This window comes from Phyllostomus discolor, chromosome 15 (assembly GCF_004126475.2).
Source record: "Phyllostomus discolor isolate MPI-MPIP mPhyDis1 chromosome 15, mPhyDis1.pri.v3, whole genome shotgun sequence".
Lineage (NCBI taxonomy): Eukaryota > Metazoa > Chordata > Mammalia > Chiroptera > Phyllostomidae > Phyllostomus > Phyllostomus discolor.
In genome coordinates this window covers 9,665,810-9,690,777 of record NC_040917.2, presented here as the reverse complement: position 1 = coordinate 9,690,777, position 24,968 = coordinate 9,665,810, and the positions used below count along the sequence as shown (strand labels likewise).

The 24,968-nt window shown below is 52.9% G+C and overlaps 1 protein-coding gene across 3 annotated transcripts; it reads left to right on the top strand.

Annotated features, from left to right (window-relative positions):
- The first annotated feature begins 132 nt into the window (after positions 1–132).
- Positions 133–23,427, top strand: URB2 (URB2 ribosome biogenesis homolog). Of its 3 annotated transcripts, none has more exons than XM_036016108.1 (10): positions 133–320; positions 2,369–2,507; positions 4,409–4,585; positions 6,259–9,583; positions 11,619–11,779; positions 12,077–12,187; positions 14,172–14,414; positions 15,761–15,848; positions 18,517–18,656; positions 21,649–23,427. In XM_036016108.1, the coding sequence occupies exons 2-10, from the start codon at positions 2,382–2,384 to the stop codon at positions 21,844–21,846; spliced, it is 4,569 nt and encodes a 1,522-aa protein (XP_035872001.1). In that variant the 5' UTR covers positions 133–320; positions 2,369–2,381; the 3' UTR covers positions 21,847–23,427. The 3 variants fall into 3 exon arrangements, with proteins under 3 accessions (XP_035872001.1, XP_035872000.1, XP_028386964.1); XM_036016107.1 differs by having other exon boundaries at positions 133–378; XM_028531163.2 differs by having other exon boundaries at positions 133–445.
- The last annotated feature ends 1,541 nt before the right edge of the window (positions 23,428–24,968 follow it).

Below are 24,968 nucleotides of genomic sequence, written 5' to 3'. Positions count from 1 at the left end.
CTGACTGACACGGAGCGGGCCGCGGGCTGGGCCGCTCGGGCCTCCAACGCGCAACCGTCTCCACCAATGGGCGCGGCGCCTCGGCGCTCCGCTGGCGATGCCTGGCGTGCGCGCGCCCCGCCCCGCCGCGCTGCCGCCGTCTGGCGGAAGGAGCGAGGGGGCCGGTCTCACGTGGTGGGGCCACCGGGAGCCCCGACCAGTCGCCGCCGTGCTCCGTCCTCCCCCGCGGTCCCTATCCCGGCCGGGCTTGGAGGCGAGCTCCCTAACCTGGGAACTGCCCTCGTCCTCACCTGCGGTCTCTACCGGCGGCGGGGCCAGAGGTGAGCCCCTTACCAGGGACCACCTGCAGGTTGGTCCTTCCGCGGGGTCGGCCGGGAGGTGAGCATCCAACCTGGGGACGACCCTCTGCCCCCGCCGGCGGCCCCTACCCAGAGTGGACCCCGAGGTGAGCGCGTTGCTTGGGGGCGACCCTCCGCCCCGGACCCCACCCCTCCCGGGGCTTTGCGCTAGGCGAGAGCCGTTTGGGCTCGCTCCTTCCGCGACAGTCGGAGGATAGCGGCTCAGACCAGCCTCTGCGTGAGAGGCACTGGGGCTGTGCTGTCCGCCGTGTGCTGTTTGCACCCCTTGCTAAGACCGCTGGGGGCCACCCGGAGCCGAACGTGGGTAGAGCCGGGAGGTACCTGGGGCGTCTTTGTAGCCAACTCTGCAAATACTTTTTGAGCACTTTGTAGCTGTGGCGATGGCTACAAACATATTGAACTTAGAAATTAAGTAACAAGTTGTTAGGCATTGGAGGTTTTGACAAAACAGGAAAATGACAGTGCTCGACTGTTCCTGTTCTCTGTAGTAAAGGGAAGGATACGATGCTCAGTGTAAGCGTCCGGCACCCGGTGTGTTTGCTCATTAGGTACCCGTTCACAGTAAGGGATTTCGGGCCCCATGGATTTAAAAAGTGAAAGTGATCCAGCCAAAAGTTTTTTAGGTTTGACAGTTTCATGTTAGAATCACGGAGCTGCGATTTTGGGTGGTATTTCCGTTATCTTATTTTTTTATTTACAAATCAGTATTTGCAAATAAAAAAACCCCAAAAACCAGTATTCCAGTATTAAGTATCATGAAAACTTTTTCTCTTTTGAAGGACTTGTGTAGTTTCATGTAATGATAATGGCTTAACTAGATGTTTCCTGTTTTTACTATGACTTTTAGAAAACTCAAAGCTACATTTACTTCAGTTACATAGAATCACAGGTTGTTAGTGTGTTTGCTTTCCTCCTTTGTTCATGATTTTATTATATTCCATATTTACGGTCTTAGCTATGTAGCTGTATTTCACAGTGTTTTTGGAGGCAGTGTGTCTTTGTAAACTTATGTATTAACGAATAAAGTTACAGTGGGGAATTACTGTTGTAGCTGAAATAACAGTACTGCCATTGAGAGTGTTTTTATAATACTGTTTTTCTTTCTCATTTAGAATATTACTTTCTATAAATACTACTTATTTAGCTCTTTGAACTACTTAGTGGAGTTGTTTCAATACATAATATATAGTATACTTTAGGGGATTTGTACAGAAGCTTAACTTTTTAACCTAAAACCATGTGTGAGTGACTCTTCTTGTACAAGGAATTTGAACACTTTGCTCAGTTGCATTCATGCACACTCACCTTTGAGGATGTGACGTTTCATCACAGCAGGGATACTTGTATCTGCATATGTAATCCATCTTCTGCCTGCTTTTGTCTGAATTTCTTAGGTCCTAGCAACTTATGTATAGATTTATGCCCAAAATTCTGTTGATGTGTTTTAACTCATTAAAGGAATATTATACATATACACATAGGGCCCTGCAGAAGTAAGGCCTGCTTGAGTGTGGTTGGTAAGGGAATAATATGGGTGTGATAATTCATAGTTTTAATTTGAACATTTTGCCTAAAATGTCCTATGGTGTGCTTGAGTGGGATATTGTTACGTTACAGAATTGCATGCTTCTGATTTTGTTATAAAAGATTTTGGAGTAAAAAGGGGGCATTATTTGTTCCAGACCCTGTTATATTGGACAATAAGATACATAATGTTCATTTTCTTTTTTTAAAGAAATTTTTTTTTTATTTTTTTAATTTTTTTTAAGATTTTATTTATTTTTAGAGAGAGAAGGGAGGGAGATAGAGAGAAACATCAATGTGTGGTTGCTGGGGGTCATGGCCTGCAACCCAGGCATGTACCCTGACTGGGAATCAAACCTGTGACACTTTGGTTTGCAGCTCGCGCTCAATCCACTGAGTACACCAGCCAGGGCTTATAATGTTCATTTTCTGATGCCTGTTGGGTTTGATCTTAGTATAATTTTTCCCATTGTTTTATATTGTAGATAAAGTGTAGCGATGGCCGCTGTTTATTCTGGCATTTCCCATAAGCTTAAAAGCAAGACAACTTCCTGGGAAGATAAACTGAAGCTAGCTCACTTTGCTTGGATCTCCCACCAGTGCATTCTTCCAAATAAAGAACAGGTAAGTTTAATGTGAAACTTGCATTTTTACAACCTAATATAATTGTCATTTGTGTAGCTTGCACGTTGACATTTAGTTAAAATTTTAAAAGATTAGAAAAACAGTTGAGGAAGGAAACTTGGCTGGAAGTTAAAGGAATGTCTGAGAAAAAGGAATGTCAGGTGTTTCGTTACCAAACTTTTCCTGCTGCAAACCTCAGTAAGCATCTCTTATAATCCAAATTAAGTATATACATCAGTGAACAGATTGGGAATTGGGTTACAGAAATGAGATTCTGAGTGTGTGGTAGCTCCATTTGTTTGTAAATCCAGAGCGATGCTCCAAATGTAACTGCTTGTCAGAGCTTTGTTAAACGTCGTTGGAATTTGATGAGTTGAAGGTTGGGAAGTAGAGAAGCTTTAGTATTTATGTTAAGCCGTTCTAGAAATGGAGTAGGGACCAAGAAGGACATTGCCCTCTACTAACATTCCCCAGTCTGACTTGGCTAAGTGTATTTGGATGAGCTCATGAAGTGGGGGGCACACACACCGTTGCTAGCATTAGAGAAGGTAGCAGGGACTGTGTCAAAGACGGGTCGCATCTGTTAAAGTGAGGATGAGGTACAGAAAGCTGAGCGCTGGCAGATCTAGTGGTCTCCAAAGCTGGCTGCTCCTGAGGTCCGTGACAGCCTGACAGTCACCTGGCAGGTGCTGCACATGATGAGACAAAAGGGAAGGTTATGCAGACATTTTTAAATTTTATTTTTCAGTTACAGTGGGCATTCAGTATTCCTTTTTTTGTATTAGTTTGAGGTGTCCATCACAGTGGTTAGACCATCATGATTTGCAAAGCGGTCCCCCTGATATTTTAAGTATCCACCTGCCACCATCCATAGTTGTGACGATGTTATCGACTGTACTTTCTATGCTGTAGTTTACATCCGTGTGACTGTTCTGTAACTACCAATCTGCCTAATGCCTTCACCTTTTTCACCCAGTCCCCCAGCTCCCCAACCCCTCCCCCTCTCCTCCCTGGCAGTCATCAGTTTGTTCTCTGTATCTACGAGTCTGTTTCTTCATTTATTTTTTTCTTTAGCTTCTGCATATGGGTGAAGTCGTATGGTATTTGTCTGTGTGTGTCTGACTTATTTCACTGAGCATAATACCACCTAGGTCCATCTGTGCTGTTGAAAAGGGTAAAGTTTCATTCTCTTTCATGGCCATGGCAGGCAGTTTGACCAGGCTCTCCCGCCCCTTCTCCTGAGAGGTTTGCTCCTGTTAGCATCTGCCACTGCGCATACTGTGATGGGCACTTCTGGCATCTGCCACTGTGCATACTGTGATGGGCACTTCTGGTGTTGTGAACGGAGGCCTCGCCACCTTTCCTTGTGTTAGTGAACAAGGGAGCGTGTCACAGTAATGGAAATACCTGTGTCGAACACTCCTTTGCACGAAGTGCTTGTGCATCATTGTTCAGAAGACTTTCTCGGTCTTCTAGATGAGGTCAGTAGATTTTGAAGTTAAGCTACAGGTAACATGGAAAGCCAGGACACAAACTCCTGTCTTTCAGCTGCATTTTTGCTTCATTTTGTTGTCATTCTGAGCAACTGTGGTGTTTCTAACCTTTGAAATTTAGTATTAGCTATATAGAGAAGTTAAAAGAAACTGTCGGAGTTTCACTCGAAACTTTCGATTGGCCTCAGATGAAGACAAAATTGTTTTTGTTCTATTTTAATTTCTTAATAATAAACAGTTTAAGATAACAAAACAGTTACGTGATATACTAAAGGTGAGTTTTAGAGGAGACTTTTCTCCCTGGCAGTTGGATTTACTTGTACATGGGATGTCTCTAAATGTCCAGTGTTTTTATTTATTGGCAAATAAATTCATTTACTTTCAGAGTATCATTTCTTCCAAATTTAGGTGTTACTTGATTGGGCAAGACAGTCATTAGTTGCATTTTACAAGAAAAAACTTGAACTGAAGGAAGACATTGTTGAAAGGCTGTGGATCTATATAGATAACATTCTGCATAGCAGAAAATTACAGAATCTCTTCAAGAATGGAAAGACAATTAATCTTCAGGTTTCCCTAATCAAGGTAATAGTTTCTTGTGTTGTCCTGTGTGTGTTACATGCATCTCTGTTGATTTCCCATCAATGTTGGAAGCTTATTTGTTTTAGGGTTAATTTTATGAAGATGGAGGAAATATTAAGGCAGGGAAGAAGGAAGTCATGTTAGAATTATAATAATGACTGGCATTCATTTTATGAGTATTGTGTACTCTACACTGGGCTAAGTGCTTTGTTATTTAACATTCAAGAAAAGCTTAGAATTTTTTCAGGAAGTGGTTGTTGATTACCTTTTTAATAGGAAAAGAGCCAGCAAATGATGCTACCTGGTGCGATACTCCGCACCCCCAACCATTCTGTTGGCCTGAAGGGAGGTCAAAGGCCAAAATCTAGATAGGAATTTCGTCAGATTCTTGACTCAAAGTGATCTCAAAGCCTCAGATCACAGTTACGAACTTCACTGTCAAAACCGAGCGTGTGGAAACACGCTGAGAACAGCCGGTGCCCATGAAAAGCACTAATGATGAGCGCGGAGCCTCACGGAAGTTGGGTGACTTGCCGAAAGCCACCCAGCTGGTGAGTGGCACAGACGGCCTGGTCGCAGAGCCTGTGTCCTCCGCTGTCACTCTGCCTCGCCCACGCGCGTGCAGGAAGAAAGAGGAAACCAGTGAATGCTGGGGACAGAGGAATTAAATAGTTGAGCTGTATAGCTTTAAATAGATGGTCCATAGGCTTTAGTGATTCTTGAAATTATGTTCTAAATTATGTGTCACTGATTATCATAATAGACTGGTGACCACTGAACTGGGTTGTTCTGAATAGTCTTCATCTCTACATGTTTTAGCAAAGTCATTTTAAAATTTATGTGTGCTTTATATGATTACATAAAGTATTAATTCTGTAGTACATGCATTCATCGGATAGATACATTGCCCTTTGGGTATAAATGGGGGCAAAGTATTATAGATGAGTTGTGTGATCAGAAATGTTTAGAGATTCCTGTGACAGTGCACTGGCATTGAAGTGTTTGGCATTTTCGTTTAAGCTTTTTCCAGAGCCAGCAGTTACTTGAATGGAGATAATCACACCTGTCATTGGGCTACTGATAGCTGAGCACCTGGGATAAACCTGATTCCCAGATGCTGTAAGGATAGGAGCAAGTTACGTAGCCTATGCATGAATTTTGGAATCTTCCCAGCCCTCATATTTTCTGTTGTTTGTGGATTTCCGAATTTTGGAAGTATACACTATGGGTTTGCTACATAATACCTAGTAACTGAAAACATTTGCTTTCCTCTTTTGAGAGTGCCTTTTGCTCTGGCTTTAAAAACAGAAACAGTACAATTGATTGCAGAAATGTAATTTGGACAATAGGATCACAGCCAAAGGCCACTGACCTGTAATATCTGAGCTGAATTGCAGGTTTTGGATGTTCGGAGTTTAAGCCTTATAAAACCCAGCTCTTTAAAAAGGGGCAGCAGGTTTACAAAGGTGCTGCTCTGCTCCCTTTTTTGAGTTTGTTTTGGTAGAAGGATGTGTGAAGGAGTTAAAACAGGTTCAAGGTCATGTAGATGTGATAATCTGGTCTTTCTCTTTTATTGAGATGAGGGAAAGGGGTGAGTTGATTGATTCCGTTGTGCTTTCTGTGTGTGTGTGAGGGTTTATGGTAGTAACGCGTTTTCTTTCTTCGTCAATGTTCAGATCATAAATGAGAGAATAGCTGAGTTCTCGCTCTCGGGATCCCAGACAAACATCTGTGCTGTGCTCAGCTGCTGCCAGGGCATCCTCTCGACGCCCGCCCTTGCGGTCATCTACACGGCCAGACAGGAGCTGATAGTGGCCTTGCTGAGCCAGCTGTGCTGGTCGGCCTGCAGGCAGCCAGCAGCCACCGTGGTGGCCCAGTTATTCGAGGTCATTCATCTGGCCCTTGGCCATTACCTCTTGATCCAGCAGCAGCAGGTGAACCCAAGGCGCGCCTTTGGAGAGGTGACGGGGCATCTGCTCCAGCCCTGCCTGGTCCTGAGGCACCTGCTCTCGGGGGGCACATGGACACAGGCTGGCCAGGGACAGCTGCGGCAGGGGCTGAGCCGGGACCTTCGGAGTCAGATAGAGGCCATGCTTCGAAGTGGTGCGTTTCAGCTCGAGCTGCTCTCGTCCTACAAGGAGGAGCTCTTGGACCAGCAGCAGGGGGACTCGAAGCTGGGGGCCATGAAGAATCTCCTAGCCCCCATGGACACTGTGATCGCCAGGCTGGTCGATGCTGGCTACTGCGAGTCGTCCCTTCATGCTGCTGTTGTGGCCAGCTCGGTGGCCTTGCTGTACAAGCTCTTTCTAGACTCTTACGTCAAGGAGGGGAATCAGCTTCTCTGCTTCCAGGTGCTTCCCAGGCTGTTTGGCTGCTTGAGGATTTCACACCTGCAGGGGGAGCAGCTGCAAGCCCTGTCCGCGTCGGACTGGACCACAGAACTCCTGGTCGTGGAGCAGCTGCTGAGCTCCGTGGCGAGCAACAACATCTATAACATCGCGGCCGACAAGATCCGGCACGGAGAGGCCCAGTTCCGCTTCTACCGCCGCGTGGCCGAGCTGCTGGTAAACCACCCGCAGGCGTCTGTGCCAGCCTGGTTCCGCTGCCTCAGGGCTCTGGTCTCCCTCAACCATTTGATCCTGGAGCCAGACCTGGACGACTTGCTGGCTGCAGCGTGGATCGATGCAGACGTAGCAGAGTTTCGGACCAGAAAGGCTCAGGAGGCCCTTATTCACACTCTCTTCCAGACGTACGTCAAACTCCGCCAGGTGCCACGGCTGTTCGAGGAGATCCTGGGGGTGATGTGCCGTCCCGCTGCCGAGGCGCTGCGGCAGCCGGTGCTGGCGGCGGGCCCCTCCGCGGTACTCTGCGAGTGCCTCCTGGAGCTGCCTCTGAGTCAGGTCTTGGACACCTGGTCCCTGGTGCTGGAGAAGTTCCAGTCCTTGGTCCTGCCTTACTTGCGGGATGACGCCGACATGGCCTTGAAGTCGCTGTCCCTGAGCTCCCTGCTGCACTGCGTCATGTTCAACATGAGGAGCCTGGACAGCAACACCCCTCTGCCCGTCATCAGACGGACGCAGGGCACCATGCAGGGGATGCTCCGAGAGCTCGTGAAGCCCCTGCTGGGCCTCCTCCTGGACCCCCCGGGCCCAGAGCCGGAGCTGTGGCTGCAGAAGGTCAGCGACTCCGCGCTGCTGCTCTCCCACACCTGGGCGCAGGTCGACACTGTGCTCGGTCTGAACTGTAGCCAGTATCACGCTGCATCTGGGGCCCCTACAGGTGTTACTCCGGAGGTCTCGAACCTCCCTCTGTTGCTCCCAGGTGTAGAGACACACCACTGGAAGAAGATAGAAAAGATCACAGCTCAGTTTGACTCTCTGGGCAGGTATTGCTTAGAACAGCTCTACTTGCAGAAAATGAAAAGGACTTTGATGCAAACCGGTTTCCAGTGTGAAGAAGCCCTTTGTACTCTGAGGGATGATGCTGCCTACATCCTTGCTTCCGGCAGAGAGAGATTGACTGTGGGGACCACAGCTTCCTGGGACGGCCAGGTGGGGACAGTGAGTGCGGTCACATACCCTGTAGCTCACTGGCACTCGATTGTGTCAAATCTCACAATCTTAACACCCTATCTTTGTCCAGATGACGTGAGATACCTGGCCGGTGTCCTCCTGAGCACTTTGCCGATGAACAAAGTCCAGGAAGGCTCAGCAGATGAAGAGCCAAACATCACACTTGAAAAAATATCCGAGGCCCTGTTTCACAGCTCCCTCTTTCCAGAGATGCAGTCCCTTTACTCTGCCTTCTTGGTGTGCCTCACTGAGAGGTATGCCGGCGTTCTGCGTTCTGGCGCCCGGGGCGACCTGAGGCTTGTCAGCCAGCAGCTACCCTGGGTTTTTGGAGAGGACCCCGCAGATGTGGCCCACTGGGAAACCAAGCACACCAAAGTCGGACCTGAAGGTGCAGAATCAAGAGGAGAAATTGCCCAGAACTTACTATCCTTGGCCAAGCGTGACTTCCCCATTCGGCTGGGGGGAGAGCAGTTGGAGAGCATCCTGGGGCTTTTGGACGTCGTGTCTGCGCTGCAGCTGGACAGCCTCTCGGCTGCCTGCCACGTGCGCTGCTTCCTTCTGCTCCTGTCCACGGCCATGGCCAAGCTGCGGAGCCCCCGCTCCTCCTCACAGACCCTGAAGTTCCTGACGACCTGCTACCGGCTTCTCAGTTACCTGCAGAGAGGGAAGAGTGCCCGTTCAGTGCTCAAGGTCATGTACATCAGTGACATATTTGAAATCGTACTGACCTCACTGTTCAAAGCCAGCAGTGGATTTCTCACTGATCGGGATGACCCCTCTTGGCTGGAATTCCTCCGAGTGATAGGGACGTTCTTGGAACAGCTCCTGCAGATGCTTGTGCAGATGAAGCTCAGCCCGGTGCTCAATTTTGGGAAAATCATCGCATTCCTCTCCGGGTGCAAAGGGCACACTGAAGCAGCTTCAGGCAAACAGGTGAAAACTCAGGATCCTCCGGGCCGGCAGCTCCTCCTGGTGTCTCTGACCACGTTGTGCCAAGTGCTGGGGCCTTCCGTCCGAGAGCGGGGGCAGCAGCCCGAGGCCCCGGAAGCGCTGCTGGGGCTGTTGCAGCAGGCGGCGGTCCAGCTGGGCACCCTGCTGGGGCTCTGCGCGCCTCGGGAGAGCCGGGGCCTGCACCCCGCCTTCCTCTCCTCGGTCTGCACACTCCTGGAAGTGGACGTGGGCCAGCCCCCCAGGCCCAGCGAGACCGAGATCTCGCGAGTCACAGACCAAACTCCGCTCCCCGGCCCCGCCCTCTACCGGAGCGTTTACTCACAGGTCCTGCCTGCGTTGCCGGCCCTGGCAGGACACCCCCAGTCCTTCCAGGCAGCTGTGCGGTTTCTGGCCCTCTTCTCCTCGGCCCCGGAACTGCACCCCGAGGGGGAGTCCGTGTTCGCCTCCGTGTTTCATGCCGTGAGAAACGTCCTCACAGGTAAGACATTGTCTCTCGAGCTCGTTCTGTGCTCTGGAGCATTTGGGGGAAGGTAGCGGAAGGGCCCTCGAGGTGAGTTGCCGCCCCTTCGCTCCCCATCTCATGGGCAGGTGCTCATTTCAGAAGGTGTGATGTGGGAGTGAGCGGGGAGAAACCCGCCCTTACAGGCCCCGCCCCTGTGTTCCTTTCCAGTCTGCGCGCTCTGCTCTGGTTAGCCGTCACCTTCACAGTGTCCCTGTGCTGGACACACGGTAGCCTTCTAGGCATGGTGCTCCGTGTCCTAGTTTTCCACCAATTTTGGAGAAAGTTCTAGTTTTTAGTTGTGCAATCTCTGCTGCTCCTTCCCAGCTTCAATCCACTCTGGCCCTGGGTGGTCAACAGAGATCATTGCGTTTCTCTGGGTAGAGTCTTCACATCAGGTCCTCAGTGCCAGCAGTTAACTTAAACACAGAAAACCTGCCACCTTCTGAAAAGGGGCAATGACTTAATTTAGAGGGAACCTCGTGAAGTTCCCTGGGGGCAGGACTTCAGCCCCCAGGTGTCAGTGTAGTGCTGCGGTCACTGGCACCATGGGTGCTAATTGGCTCAGACGGTGATGTCACCGCAGCATTTGGTGGGATGTCACAGGACCGCAGAGCCAGCCAGTGTCTTTGTGCACGAGGATCCCAGCCAAACCTGAGGTCCCCCAGGTCACACAGAGGCGAATGGGCCGGATTTTCCCCCCGTTTCAAGGTAGCACGTGTCACACGCCACACCCCGTGGCACAGGTTTCCTTTTTGCTTCGGTTGTTCCCGGGGCTGGCGGTTGGTCAGGATGAATCCTCTGAGGTGAGGTTGGGGGGCTGTCTGTCTGTCAGCCAAGCCTGACCCTCAGAACGCACGCACGCCAGCCAGCCAGCCTCTCCGCTTCCTGGCGGAGGAGCCGTGACGGGCGAGGAGGAGTCCCAGGTGCGCGCAGACGCGAGAGTGTTAGGTGGGGCCCTGTGGGAAGTGCCGCAGCCTGGGCCGAGGCCGGGCTGAAGCGCGGAGGCCGGAACAGCGCTGCGGGTGCCTCCCTTTCCGTGGCCCTCCTGTCTCTGCTGTGACGGTGGGTGGACTGAACACAAATTGCAGCAGTGACACAGGTCGTGTGAAGTGAGCCAGACGGTGGGGCTAGAGGTGGAGAGATGGCATGCAGGCAGAGCCCCAGCAAGCAGTGGTTGTGGAAGGAGAGGCAGGTCGGGTTGGGGTGGAGGGCAGAGGGGGCGCTCATGGTGAGTCTCCCGTGTGGTCCACGCTCTGCAGGGCCAGCCCAGCACCTGGCCCTGTTAGGTGCCCCCCACTGTGCCTTCCGGGGATTGAGGCCCAGAGAGGCCGTGCGTCCAGGCTCTTACAGCTTGCGGGAGACGGCCTCCAGCTCGCTCAAGGCCTGCGGCCCCTCTGCCCTCGGTGCTGCACAAAGCAAGTGCAGACTGGGACTGGGAACGCACCAGGCTGGCCGTGTGCGGTAGCCTGACCGTGGAAACACGGCTGGGCAGAGCAGCTGGGGTCAGCCTGGAAAGAGCCCCGAATGTCCTCACTTCGGGGTCACTATGAAGTCGTGGGCCGGGGGCCCAGGGACATCTAGGAGGCTCTCCTGCTCTGAGTGAGAGACACCCAGGTGCCTGCAGCAGACAGTCCCCAGACGCTGAGGGTTCTTCTCGTCTCTTCAATGTGCCCCTCTGCTTACACGGGCAGACCCACCCCGGGACCTCCTGGCTTCATAGGAGAGTTCAGGGAAAGCAGAGGACACCAGGAAGCGAGCAGCAGTCCCATCTCCCACGGTCCAGAGGGAAGCCCTGCTGGGCTTCTGGTCTTTATCCCCCACCCCCAGGGGTTGGCTCCGTGTGCTCAAGAAGCATCAGGCTGGGAGTGTGGGGGGCCTGCCTGGGGGTGCTTCCGTGCCCCCTGGGACGGTGACCGCAGGGCTGTGTGCTGTGTCATCTGGGGCTGTGCTCGTTCGTCTCACCCCTGCTCATCCCTCCCGTCTGACCAGTTTGGATGTCTGTCCCATGCAGACCCCGCAGTTCCGGTCCAGGTGATCCAGGATATCGAGCCTCATCTGGGAGCCTTGCTCAGCCACATGCTGGAGGTGGGGACGACAGAGGACTTCCGGACGCTGCTGCAGTGCGTTCTCCATGGGCTGGACGTCAGGAACGCGTGGCAAGCAGACCAGCCGGTGGGTCGCTCCTCCCTCCCTTGCCCGGCAGGCGCGTGTGTGGTGGTAGGTCAGCGGGAAAACCTGAGTGGCCCTGTCGCCCTGGAGCCAAGCACAAAAACCGACGGAGGCTCCCGGAGTATATGGAGGGAGCTCTGGTTGCGGGGGCCTCGTTGGTGCCTCGGGCAGCTGAGCCGCGCCGGCGGCCTGGTGACATCTGGGCGCTGCTTTCCGACTTCAGCAGCAGCGACCGGCTGCTTTCCATGGTGGGCTTTCCAAGAGTTGACTATTTCTGCTAAAATTTCTCTTTTTTCCTAGACCGTTCTGTCGTCGGTGACACTGGTCAAGTTGTTGCTGAGCTGCCCGCTCGACGGAGAGAAATCGCGTCTGTTCTGGCGCGCATGCCCGCAGATAATCACGGCTCTGACTGTGAGTGCCCCGCCCCCTCCCGCTTCCTGTCCACGTGGAGGATGGAGGGCAGAGGGCAGAGGGCGGCACTGGCTCCTCCGTCCCCCAGCTTTGTGCAGAGCATCCCGGGGCTGCGTCCAGAAGGTGGCCGTTAGTGGAGCAAGTTGCCGTCCGTCCGTCCGTCCGTCTGCAGGCGTCCTGTCACCGCCTGCGCACATCAGAGCTGCTGGGGAAGATGCGGGGTAGAAGGGGGCGCAGGGCCACTGAGGAGCGTGGGGAAGCATTCGCTTTTGTTTTTGTGCCTGGTGACGGTGGTGGTTTTAATGGCTGTGACATCCAGGAGGTCACACATCAGTCCTGGCTAATAACTCTCTGCAGGTGTGAGGAGCCCCTGCTCACTGGGCAGGACCGTGGCCCTCCCACAGGCTGCAGTGGAAGGGACGTGGCGACAGAGGAGGCCTTTGCGGAGGCCTGCTTGAATTAGATGAGGTGGGGAGGAGTTCTGGAGCTTCTCTGTCCCCACAAACTGTCGTGACTGGTGTAGCGCGTTCACTTGTTCTAGGGGTGTGTGTGTGTGTGTGTGTGTGTTCACAGTCTGATGCAGTGAGAAAAAATGGCTTTGTAGAATGGCGTGGCCACGTGGCACAGATTATTGCCATAGTCCCACCCAAATGTTGCGCACCGGGCCCTGGTGACTGCATGCAGGGATCCCAGGGCTTCTCGTTCCACCAGAGTGAAAGCCGACTCGAGGTTGGGGCTGTCTCAGAGTCTCTGTCCTCCGAAGGGTCTGGCGTCGGTGTTTCCCTTCCGTTCAGAAGATGAGCATCTACCGTCGTCACCAGCTCTAACGCCAGCTTGTGCTGGGAGAAGTGCCCTCACTTACCATATCCGTAGGGCAGAGGGTCTGAAGAATAGATGTACTCTTTCTTTAAAAAGAAGATTGTTAATTTTAGAGAGAGAGAGAAAGAGGAACATCAGTGCAAAAGAAACATCGATCAGTTTCCTCCCACATGTGCTCCAACCAGGGATCAAACTCACAACCTAGGCGTGTGCCCTGACTGGGAATCGAACCCTCAGCCTTTTGGTGTACAGGACAGCACTAACCAGCTGAGCCACACCGGCCAGAGCATGACCTACCCTTCTCTCTTGTTCTTCTGTTTTGTTGCTGAGTTGTTTCCCTGGGAATCTGCGTTAGTAGACGACTCCAGTCTCTCCCTGTGGGTATGTGGGGGGAGGGGCATCAGGAAGAGGAGGAGGAGTGTGTGTGTGGGGGGGATAGAGTTGGGGGTGAGGGGCCGCGTGGCTGGTGAGAGTGTTGGCTGTGGGTGTGGTGGGTGTGCACTGATAGGTGTGCACCAGGCTGGAAGTGGCTTGGATAAATCTAAGCAGGACTGCACGGAGTTAGCACAGCCAGAGCACCCAGAAAAAGATAAGCATTGTGGGAGACGGGCCCCATGAGGCCTCAGCACAGGTGCTGTTTACAAACGCTGCGTGGGAGGCGGGAGGCACGGGTGTCGCAGGTGAGCACTGCCAGGTTAGGCAGGGAGGCTGTGCTGGCCCTCATCTTGAGTCTCTCTCTGTGATGTAGAACAGTAATGGAGCACCTTCAGCTGGAGCTGACGGTTAGGAGATGTAACCAATGGAGTTCAGTTATACACATGCAGAACCAATGCTCTTTTTAGGAAAACGTTCTGTTGTATCTGATGTGAAGTTTTCTTGTTTTGAGAGATTGGATGAATCAGCTCTGATAAGAAATTACTTCTCAGGGTGGATGAATCCCACAGAAAGTGTGGCTCCAAACGGGCACGTCTGTAGTGGTCACCCTGGGACGTGGGCACTGGCCTCCTCGTCACCTCGAGCTCCCCGCCGACCACATCGGCCCACGTGGGGGGCTGGACATTCTTACGTCCGTCACTGTAGTTCTCTCCTCTGCTGGCGTCAGTTTTTGTCATTTCTGTTGAGAATCACCATCATTTTCTTTTCTTGATTCCTCCTTGGCCTGTAGCTGCAAAACCGAGAGGCCTGTCAGGAGCAGCCCCTGCCCTTGGCGTTGGTGGAGTCCATCCTGGATGTGCTGGCCGCCCTGCTGCGGCAGGGGGAGGAGGCCATCAGCAACCCGCACCACATCAGCCTGGCCTTCAGCATCCTGCTGACGGTCCCGCTGGACCACCTGAAGCCCGCGGAGTACGGGAGCATCTTCCCGCGAGTGCACAATGCGCTCTTCTCCATCCTGCAGTGCCACCCGAAGGTGAGCGGGCGGAGCACCGGGTCCCGGGCAGCCTCTCCTCTGTGAGTGGGCTCCATGTGCCTGCGGAAAAGCAGTGTGAAGTGTCGCCGTTGCAGGCTAATAACGCTGCTGATTTGCTAGGGAAACACTGGGTTCCAGTGACTGCCAGGGCTGGAGTGGTTTCTCAAGCACAGGAGAACCTGACCTTCCCATCGGGCTCTTTGAGCGGGCTTGTCTTTGTTGGACCTGACACTTGAATGGTGTTTGTGTATCAGCTCTTTAAGGAAACTCATTAGAAATTACTCTGTTTTCACAGATCATCTGTTTACATGGCACTCACTTGCTGAGCGTTGTTCTTGGGCTTGTAATGCAGATGGATCTCGAGGGCGAGCCACCCTGCATTCCCGTTTTTAGTGTGTGCCTTTCAGATTAAAGGGACGCTAGAAACAGATCACTTGCTGCGTGCCCCACGTCCCCACTACAACACGTTTAAACAGCTGATAATCCCGTTTTATGGATAAGAAGCAGGCTCAGAGTCGCTCAGGGACCTGACCAATGCCATCAGCAAAGTCGGAGTCTTAGATTCCAGACTGGACTTCTCTGGCCAGGTGTTCTTCGCTCTGCGCCACTTCTGTCCGTGGGACGCACGGGGACTCGTGAATAAGCAGGGAGACCCCTACCCACAGGCACAGTCACATGGTTTTAGGTGTTTTAACATTCTAGGGTTAGAGACCTGCCGGCAATGCATTTTTGAAAACATTTATTCTTTGGCAAACTCAGCACTTGTGATATTGGGCCTCACTTTAGTGCCTTCCCCACATAAGAGTTGCCTTTGGCCCTGCCTGTCTTATCCACAGCTTTTGTTACTAAAGCTCTCTGTTGGTTGTTAGAGTTTCATGTGACCGTGCCATAGAAATGCAAGCACAAGCAATCACCAACTGAAATTGCGGGCCTTGCAGAAGATGCAGGATTTCGTGCAGCCGATGAAAGGAACGTTAACTGTGTTGAGCAGAAGTAGACTGTTGGGGAGAATCGGTGAGGATGGTGACGTGGCGTTGCCATAGGGATGATGTGACTTGTTAGTTGTTTGCCCTCACAGAGCCTGTGGGGTAGAGAGCGGGAAGGGGGCCCCAGGAGGTGCGGTCAGTGTTGGTGGTGTGCGCAGTAGGTCCTCTGACCTTAAACGTTAAAGGGTCAAGTAAGGTGAGCAGTTTCCCCAGAAAGTCCAGGGAAGAGGAGGGTGCCTCAGCTGTTCTGAGCGTCCTGATGGACGAGGTTACGGAGGAACTAAAGGTGAGCTCCTTGAGAGAGAGGCCGAAATAAACAATTGCCTACGTATTTTTATATTCTTTTGTCTGTGATTACAGGTAATGCGGAAGGCCATCCCTTCGTTCTTGAACTGCTTTAACAGGCTGCTGTTTTCAGTTATTCACGAGGGACGGCAGAAAGATAAAGGTAATAGTTCAGACTCATGGCATCAGCTGTACGATTTCAAATGTGTTTACCGTGCAGGGTCTCTGGCCACGTACGTTACTGAAACTGAAACCACCCAGCTGAGTGTAAGTAAGAGAAATATTCAGGTTATCAAATGAATACTCACAACAACTTTATGAAAAATTTCAAAGTGTCACAACTTTTTACTGTATCTAGAACAGTGAATGCATTTGGTATCCCCTAATTGAAATAGTTCTTTTTCTGGAAAAAATAAGCACCTAGATTCAGGAAATGTTTACTCTCATAAAAAGAGGATGTGAAAGGGATTGCAGTCCCAACTGGCCTTAAGGACTGACTCCATATTTTAATGGGGACCTTGAGGAGGAAGCGGCCGGTGAGGAGCCATCGCACTGTGTGAAGGGGCGAGCTCCGCCCATGCCCGCAGCTCTCCATCCCAGCCCCATCTGGGCAAAGTCCTGTTTGCTGACCAGGGACGCAAGCTGCCACTGGCAGCAGCACAAACCACATACACAGCTTGTGTTCCAGCCTTGCAGTCTGTGGATCCCTGCTAAATTTCTAATGTGGGGAGAATCACGTTAATTGAAAGTTTGCTTATGAAGCGAGGCTGTGTATTGCACTGCTTCTAATTTGCACGGCACAGACTGCCTCGTGCCGTCCGGGGGCCCGAGCACGAGGACAGGGTGTGTGACAGACGGGAGCCCTGGGCTCAGAGGAGGGTGTGTGAGTCACCTGGGGGGCATCAGCGAGGACCTGGGCTGTGGCTCTGGACCAACTAGCAGTGCATGAGTGCTGCTCCGCTCCTCCCCCTGCCAGGGGGAATCGGTTTGATAGGTTCACGCTTGTAGATTTAAGCTGTAACTTCTTAAACAACTAACTTGTAAGTAAAGAAAAGGCATGGTTAACACTGCACTCTAATTCCCCAAGTGTTCTGCCTGGTTTGGGGGTCGCCCAGTTCGGTGTTGGGCTTCCTCCCGTGCTGGGTGCAGAGTACGCCTCGGTGTGACACTGTGACTGCATTTAGGAGCGGGATGGGGAACCGGGTTCCAGGTCCCACGCTGGCCTTGGTCGGCTGGCGGTGGCTAACGGCAGTTCCATGGCGAGGCCTCTGAGGTCACGTCTCAGCTCTGCAGGCAGGAGTCCCTGTTTCGGCTCTCGAGAGCGACTGATAGGAGGTGGGACATGGCGGCGAGGGGAAAGCCCTGGGCCCAGCCTCACCAGGCCGTGAGCGGAGCCCTGGTCACACACTGGCATAGGTGTGTCCTACGTGCCCTTGGACTCGTGTCCTTTGTCCTGGGGAGCCCAGGTGCACATGGCCTGTGCTCGGCTCTGTGCTGCGTGTCCTGCTGCGTCCACGTCGGTGCAGCTCAGTCACCTCCTGTCGGCCGAGACCCGGTGCTCCGGTGCGTTCGTGGCCGGACCGAGTAGGACTTTCACTGTTGACTCGTCTGGGTTGGCACCGGTGCCCTCCTTAGTGACCACACGTTACGCCCACCATTCACGCTGTGAGCTGTGCGTGTGTGTGTGGTGCGGTCTCACGAGAGAGAAGGAGGGAATGGTGCCCATCACCTGCCGGAGTGCCCCGCTCGCGTGCGCTGCCTGCTGAAACAGCCCCGTGCATGTTGACAGTTTACGTGATTTCATGAAATGACAGTGATCTAGAAAAACTGCACATACATGTTCGTATGCATAATCAAGGTCTTGAAGAAGACATTGTACCTTCTAAAAGTCGAGTTTATTAAGGCGTAACGTATGAGAGATAAACCGCACCCACTTCAAGTATACAATTCAGCGCACTTCGATAGGCTACTCACTACGCGCAGGACACCACCGCCTTGATCAAAACGCAGAGCATTTGCATCGTCCCCGAAAGAGCCCTCTTGCGGTCCATTCCCCCAATCTGGCGCCAGCACCAGGCAGCCACTGGCCTGTTGTTGTCACTGTCACCTGTTTGCATTTTCTAGAATTTTGTCACATTGGGTGCATCACCCTGGTGGGTGGTGAGGGCTCGGGCAGGCACCTGGGCTCTGTCGTGGAGGCCGGGGGAGCCGCCGTGACCTGGGCTGTGACCTCCACTTTGGAATTCCTGATTTAGCCCCCTTGGCTGGTTTGAATTCCTCAGTGGGTTTCTTAAGAAGGGCCTGGATGGCCTGGCCCCGTATGGTGGAAGGAACTCCAGGGGTCAGAAAGAAGTCTGGGAGGACGGGAATGACAACTGAGTCTTATATGTGTGTCTGCCTGAAAATGAAAAATTGTGCATAGTTTCCGAAGCAGAAGGAGGCAAAGACATCATCTTATCTCTAACATCACACGATGTTGGAAACCATTTTCAAAGAATTTTCCATTATTTTCTGCCTATTTAAGCCTGCCTTGTAGCAATCTGTCTCCTTTTTAAAATACAACAGCTATCCTTGATCTCATCCTAAAAAATCTTGATTATTCTCAATAAACTCTTAAAAAAAACCATGTACTCTTGATTATTTTAAGTGTTCTTCCCTTTGTTGTGTAGATAAATATTTGGACATATTCTCTCTCCTGCATTCTGTCTGCAAAATAAGCTAATTAAAGAGTGGGAAAGGGGGAATTGGGGCTGTGGTGACAGTGTAGAGCTGGAAGGAGGAGAGCCGTGGCTTGGGGCTGACGGGTTTGGAAACACTTCGCTTCTCTGCAGGGAGCGCGGACGACCTGCCGGCGGCCCTGGAGTGCGCCCGCCTGGTGGAGAGGATGTGCAGCCACATCGCAGCCCAGGCCGAGGACTTCGCGGTGTTCGCCCCCTTCATGGTGGCCCAGTACCTGGCGGAGGTGCAGAAGGTAGGCCGCGAGGATGGCTGTGGGCTGTGGTGTCGGGACGTGGGGGGCCCCCAGTGGCTGTCAGGTCTCCGTCTGGCCCCAGCATGAACCTCGGGCCTGTTCTGGTTGGTCTCTGAGTAATCAGGGAGGTGAAATGCCCCCAGGTGTAGGCACGGAACTGGGCCCACTGGCGACCAGAAAGAGGGCTTCTCGGGCCTGTAGTCCTTGGGCGTGTCGTGCAGGTGACCCAGCTGCTTGCAGACCCTCACAGTCGATGGCGTGGTGGGGACACGAGCGGAGCAGGGTTAAATCCGCTGGGAAGCCTGTGACGCGAGAGGCGCTCCATTTTCCGAGGGCCCTTCGGCCGAGTGGCTTCCTCAGGGAACCCAGTGTGGCGTCCGCGCCTCCTGAGCCTGCTTCTGGACGAGTCTGCCACCACCAGCTCACTCGGACCCACCAGCCCTGCCCACCTCAGCCAGTGGAGATGCTGGCATGGGTGGGGCCAGGCGGGGGCAGGTAGAACACGCCTAGGGGGCGGCCCGGCCCCCAGGGTGCGCACGTGGTCCTCGAGGGGCCCAGCGTGTGTGAGCCTCAGTGGCACGCCAGCACTCTGCACCTCGTCCTTTGGCATGGGCTTGGAGTTTGGTTTCCTTGGAACCATTTAGCGTTTTTGTAGAATCTTGATATTTTTCCAGGCACTGAAGTCATTAATATACATAAGCATTTGCTGAAGGAAAAGCTGGCATTGTTTTCTGTTTCACTGAAGAGTAAAATGAGACAGAGTGATATTACTTCACTGAGGGCCAAGAAGGGAGGCAATAATTTTTTGAACTCGTAAGTCGTTATTATTCTGAGATTTATTGTATGAAAAGTCTCTTGTTTCCTGGCCTTACTATTCATGTCTACTTTATGTTTATCAGTTATTTTTTAATTTGTGATCTTGGAAGCGAGAGGCCTTGGGAATTATCGAAGGCTCCAGTGTCCCAGAACCCATTGGCAGGAGGGCCTGCGTCTTATCTTTCATCTGCTTTTCAACTTGCTAACGCAGGGCGTGCTCCACGTGCACTGGAGGCCTCCACTGGGAGAGCCGTGACCCTTTCCAGACCGGGAAGGCGTTTCCGAGATTAGTGATTGCCGGACAGCCGAGCGAGCCCCCTGCGCGCTCCCCTGGTGTTTGTTTCTGTGCCGTGGGGCGTGGGTGGCCTGTCAGCTGTCCGAGCGGGCGACCTGGTTGGACCGTGTCCTTCAGCAGAAGCAGCGACTCGTGCGGACCTTGTCCCTGCCCCGTGCAGCGCTGTGTCGCGGTGGTGATGAGCCCGGGGATTGTGGTTGCTCCTCTCTCCCCCATAGGCCGAACTCCCAGCTGCCCCCCTGCTGGCTCGAGCAGTTGTTCGTGCCGCCCGTCCTGCCTGTGGCTCCTGCGGCTCCGCAGAGAGGTTTCACTGACTGGCCGGTGGCCCTGGTGTTGCAGGACTGACTTTTTCTCCTGCGTCATAAATAAATCGTCTGAAACAGAGAGATGGGGTGGCCGCGTGGTTTTGATGCCGCTGGCCTCCCGTTGCCCACCAGAGCCCTCGGCTCGGGGCCGCACTCATGAGGTCCCACCCAGGTGAAGGGATTGTGACGAGCGTGGCTTCAGGTCTCCGTGCTGCCCCTGGGGAGGTCACTCCCCCCTCTTTTGCCTGTGGAAGTGCAGTTACTTGTTTAGTGTGTGATGGGCGAAGGAACGAATGAGCGGTCAAGTTAAAAAGTCCTCACCCCACTGGTGAGAGGAAGGACTTCCTCTGTTTTTCATTTGTCCTTTTTGTTTTATTTGTTCTTTCCCCCCAATGCCTTACTCTGAAGTCACCGACAAGGCAGTGCACCTCTGTCCTTGAGTTCTTATTTGTGAAACAGTACAATTTCAGGCAATCATCTGCCACAATTTTTTCTGTCACATGAAGATGATCATGACTTTGAAGAATGGTATCTTTTTAGTGGCAGACACAAATGGCCTCTTTAGGAATCTGCCTCCCGTGGTTGCCTAGGTGACCCAGACTCCTCCCAGTTAATGAGATCCATCCCCACTGGAGGCTGTGATTGGCAGAGAGGCATTGTGGTTTGCAGATGACCTCTCCTAGGTCATCAGGACGTGCGTGCAGAATGAGCCACACCCTGGGCCTCTCGGCTGCGCCTGTTCACACTCAGCTCAGTGCCAGCCTCAGCCACAGCCTGCGTTTCTGCTGCAGATGCGAGTGGGCCTGCCTCCCGGCCTTTTGTCTAGATGCTGATTTGAATCTGATCCGAAAGTTCAGGCACGATATCCAGTGCAGCTGCAGCAGAGCTGGACCGCCCCACCACTGCTGCGCTCCAGATTTCAGTTAACCCAGGAGTTCAGGAGAGAAACTGGTCCTGTAGGCACAGGGGCCAGCCAACCCCACTCTGGGGCAGTTAGGAACTTAGGGCCTGTTGTGCTGTTGCTGCTGGGAATGAAAATACCCAGTAAGCGGTGATCGAATCACATCTGACGTGAGATGGTGTGAAGTGGTCTAGTTGCTCCTCAGCCCAGCAGTGACGTGTTTGGAGGGTGTCAGAGCCCGCCTGTTCCCCGGCACACCCTGCTCGGGGGCGGGGCGGCCACGGCAGTGACTCCAAGCTGGTTAGTGCAGCTTCCAGTGCGACTGACCGCGTGGACGGATTTCACACCGCGTGCAGGTGGCTCTTCCTGGTTTTTAGATGTGAAGAGTCCAGGTTTTAGATGCTCCTTCTGAACACACAGGCTCATGTGTTTGTTTACCCAGAGCTACCCCCAGGATGTTTGATTCCAGGTTTTTGTCCACTCAAGTCGGTTCTGTTTCCCCAAAACATAAACTTGCAAGATGTGAATGTTAAGTTATAGAAGCTGTGTGCAACACGATGTCTTAAAAGCGGTGTGTCCCTGCAAGTTGGAAGCGGACGTTGGAATTCCCTGTCAGGTCTCCCGCGGGCCCGGCCTTGCCCTGCCGGCTCTCACGGACAGTGTGTCCCTCCCCAGGTCACCCTGTGCCCGGCCGTGAAGGGCCCCCTGCGGGAGGGCATCTACCTGCTCCTGGACCTCTGCATCGAGCCGGACGTGCAGTTCCTCCGGGCCTCGCTGCCCCCGGGCACCAGAGACGTCTTCACGGAGCTGCACGGCGACTACACGAAGCACCACAAGGGGAAGCACGAGGGCGAGCGGAGGTACGCCGCCTGAGGCCGCGCCGCAGCCGCCGCGGTCGCCACAGTGGACTGGGGCGCCTCGGACGAGAGCGACCTCAGACGTTCTCATCTGCGATGGGGATTGTTTAGTGTACATGTTGTATTTTATAGTCAAGTTTTCAACACGGAGCGTTTTTTAACATGTATTTTTTATGCAGTAAGTATTGCAACACAATCCTGGAAACAGCACCTCAGAATGAGGTGGATTCAACAAAAAATTGCTGAGCCCCTCTCGTGGCCATTCCAGACACGGTTCCTGCCTCGTTCCCTCGCTCCACTAGGGACTGTGCAGAACTCGGTATTCTGTGTCGGGTGCACGCTGTGTAATGACGTCCACTCAACACCGTGGCCTTTTATCTTCCGCAAGTAACGTGGGAGTGTTGTTGGAATGGCACTATTCCTGAGGCTGCCTTCCGACGGCGCTGGGAACGCTAGAGCCCCGCGGCGCGGCAGGAGCTGGGGGCACTGCCCTGGCGGGGGTGGCACACAATTGTGCAGGCGGGCGCAGTCGTGCAGGCACAGGGGCCGGTCCGGTGGCCGGTCTCCTGCCTGCCTTTCTGCTCCAGCTCTGCGTGTGCTTTAGATGCATTTCCTATTCAGTCCAAGAAATGCTAATTATTGTTTTCTTCTACCCTAAGCAATGCATTTCATTATGTCAATCTCAGAAAAATAAAAATGAAAGGGAAAACTATTTATTTTTTTAGCAGAAAAATTTTTAGAAGCATTTAGTTTCAGCCCCTGTGCTTTCCTTGGAGTACTTCGTTTTCATCCCTTTGAGATACACACACACACACACACACACACACACACACAGTCATCACACACACGTGTGAGTGTGTAAGTGATCATAGTTGCCAAAACGGATCATAAATTCAATTTTGTTTTGTCTTGGCTACCTAACAGCTTTTCCTGTGTAAACGTTCAATAACGTCTTTGGGTCTCCAAAGGCATTTCAAATACTTTTTTTAGTCGTTCGTTGACTAGATGTAGCCGTTCTGTTCCGTAAATCCCCGCAGCCAGACAGCAGGGTCTCCCGGGTTCCCTGGCACACGCGGTGCTTGCAGCCGAGTCTTTCCTTCCTTCTTTATTTGCATGAGACGAAGTCCTGTAAGTTGTGTTGCTGGTCAGAAAGTCCCATCAGTTTTTAAGAATTTGTATAAATACTGCTAACTTGCCCTCCGCAAAGTATATTGATTTTTTTCCCCACTAGTGAATGAACTTCAGTGTTATTGTCTCTGTTTTATGCTTCCTTAATGACAAGTATTACTTTGTTTTGAATTTCTTTAATTGCTAAATTATACATTTTTTATATTACCACTTTTATTCTTGTGCAAATTATGTCTGTGTAATTATGTTTCTTATGTAATGTCAGCCTGTTTCTCAGTTAGGATATTTGCTTTTTTCTTGCTGTATCTGTGGCACTTAAGTTGGAATTCTCATTCCCCTTCTTTAGTCAAAATGTCAACTTAGATTATTTGAAGGATCTGTAAACAAAAAGCTTTTTTTAACACAACTTTTTAAAGCACAGGAACACATGTCTTTGGAGCAGATAACATAAAAATGGATTTTTTGACTACTGAAGAGAAATAGCCCATTTTTTATGCCCCAGATTTGATTTTCTGTCCTGTGTTGGCGGACGAGTTGGGCAGACAGCTCTGCTTCGCCGGCTGCGGCTGCGCTGGTCCCCTCCCCGCCCCTCCCCTCTGTCTCCACAGCGTGCGGGGAGTGCTCCCGGGGCTCCGGCGGCCGGCGGTGGGTCCAGGCGGCCTGGCGTCGTCTTGCTGCCTAATGCTCCGCATTGACAGAATTCCCCCGCAGGGTCCCCTGAGAGAGAGAGAGGGCAATGACGTGGCTCTTGGCTCACACCTGGAGATGGTGTGCCGGAGTAGGCAGGTGACCTTTCAAGGACACAGGCTGTAAACGACACTGGAACAAAAACCACGTTTTTGGTTTTGCCCTTTTGGTCCCATGCCCAGACAGGAGGGTCACTGCTCTCAGAAGCCCTCATGACATTGGGCTATTTTTTCCTCTGCTTGAAGTTCACGAAGGCCCGAGGTTAGCAGGCATTGGTTTTCCCCTGCTCTCGGAGTGTTCCTGGGGTGCAGACAAACATGGAGCAATTCCTCAGGCGTCCTGACGGTGGCACTGCAAGGCCACCGCTGAAGGCCCCTCGCCCCTGGGAAAGGGAGCTCCGCAGCCTTGGAGGAAGGGAGCCGGAGAGAAGGCCGTCGAGTCCAAGTCCAAGTCCACGTCCACGTCCTACCTGCAGGGCCCCCACTCCCAAGAAGGGCTGTTCCACCTTCCTCATCGGCACTGTGGTTTGAACTCTAAACCTTCCTCAGGAAAGAACAGTTTGCACCTCTCTTACGGTGAATAGTGGGGAAGGGGAAACATTTTTCTTAGTGGTTTTAATGCTGTGTTCATTTTTATTTTGTTAGAGCAGACCTCCCGGGCCAGGAGCGTTGGCCCGGGCAGAGCGGGTACAGCAGGAGTGGCCATGAGAGACCGGGCTCGGGTGGGAACCGCCCCACCCACCCGCGGTGGCACCGGGGCCCCGCTGCAGTGGAAGGCCTGAGCTCCTTTGGCTGTCTTGTAGGCATCACTGTCCTCCGTACTTGCCAGGCTTGGGGGCTGCGCGCTGTCCTCACGGAGCTTCCTTCCGGCAGGGGATGCCGACGGTGAGCCCGCAGTCAAGTGAGCACGGTCATCCCAGAGGTCGGTCCCGAGGGGTGGGAAGCAAAAAAATAGTGAGTGCAGGGCCCTGGGAGCGGGGCGGCTGTCCCGGGAGGCCACGTCTGCGCAGTGACCTGCCTGAATGATAGGGACAGATCCTCAGGGCCACTGGCTGTTTCAGGGCAGGCAGGGGGGAAGGAGCTGAGGAAGGCAGGAAAGAGAATGGAAGGCACCCAGGGCCCTAGAGGTAGACACGTCGGAAAAGCCAGCGGTGAGCCAGCAAACGGAAGGTGCCGGGAAGTGAAGATCGGGATCAGGGGCCACCCAGCCGGCCGGCCGTGAGGCTGGGCGGTGAACACGGCCTCATTATCTCGCAGGGCGGGCGGTGTCCATGGGGAGGGCGGCCAGGGTGAAAGGGCAGGCACTGACTGCAGGCTGCCCCTG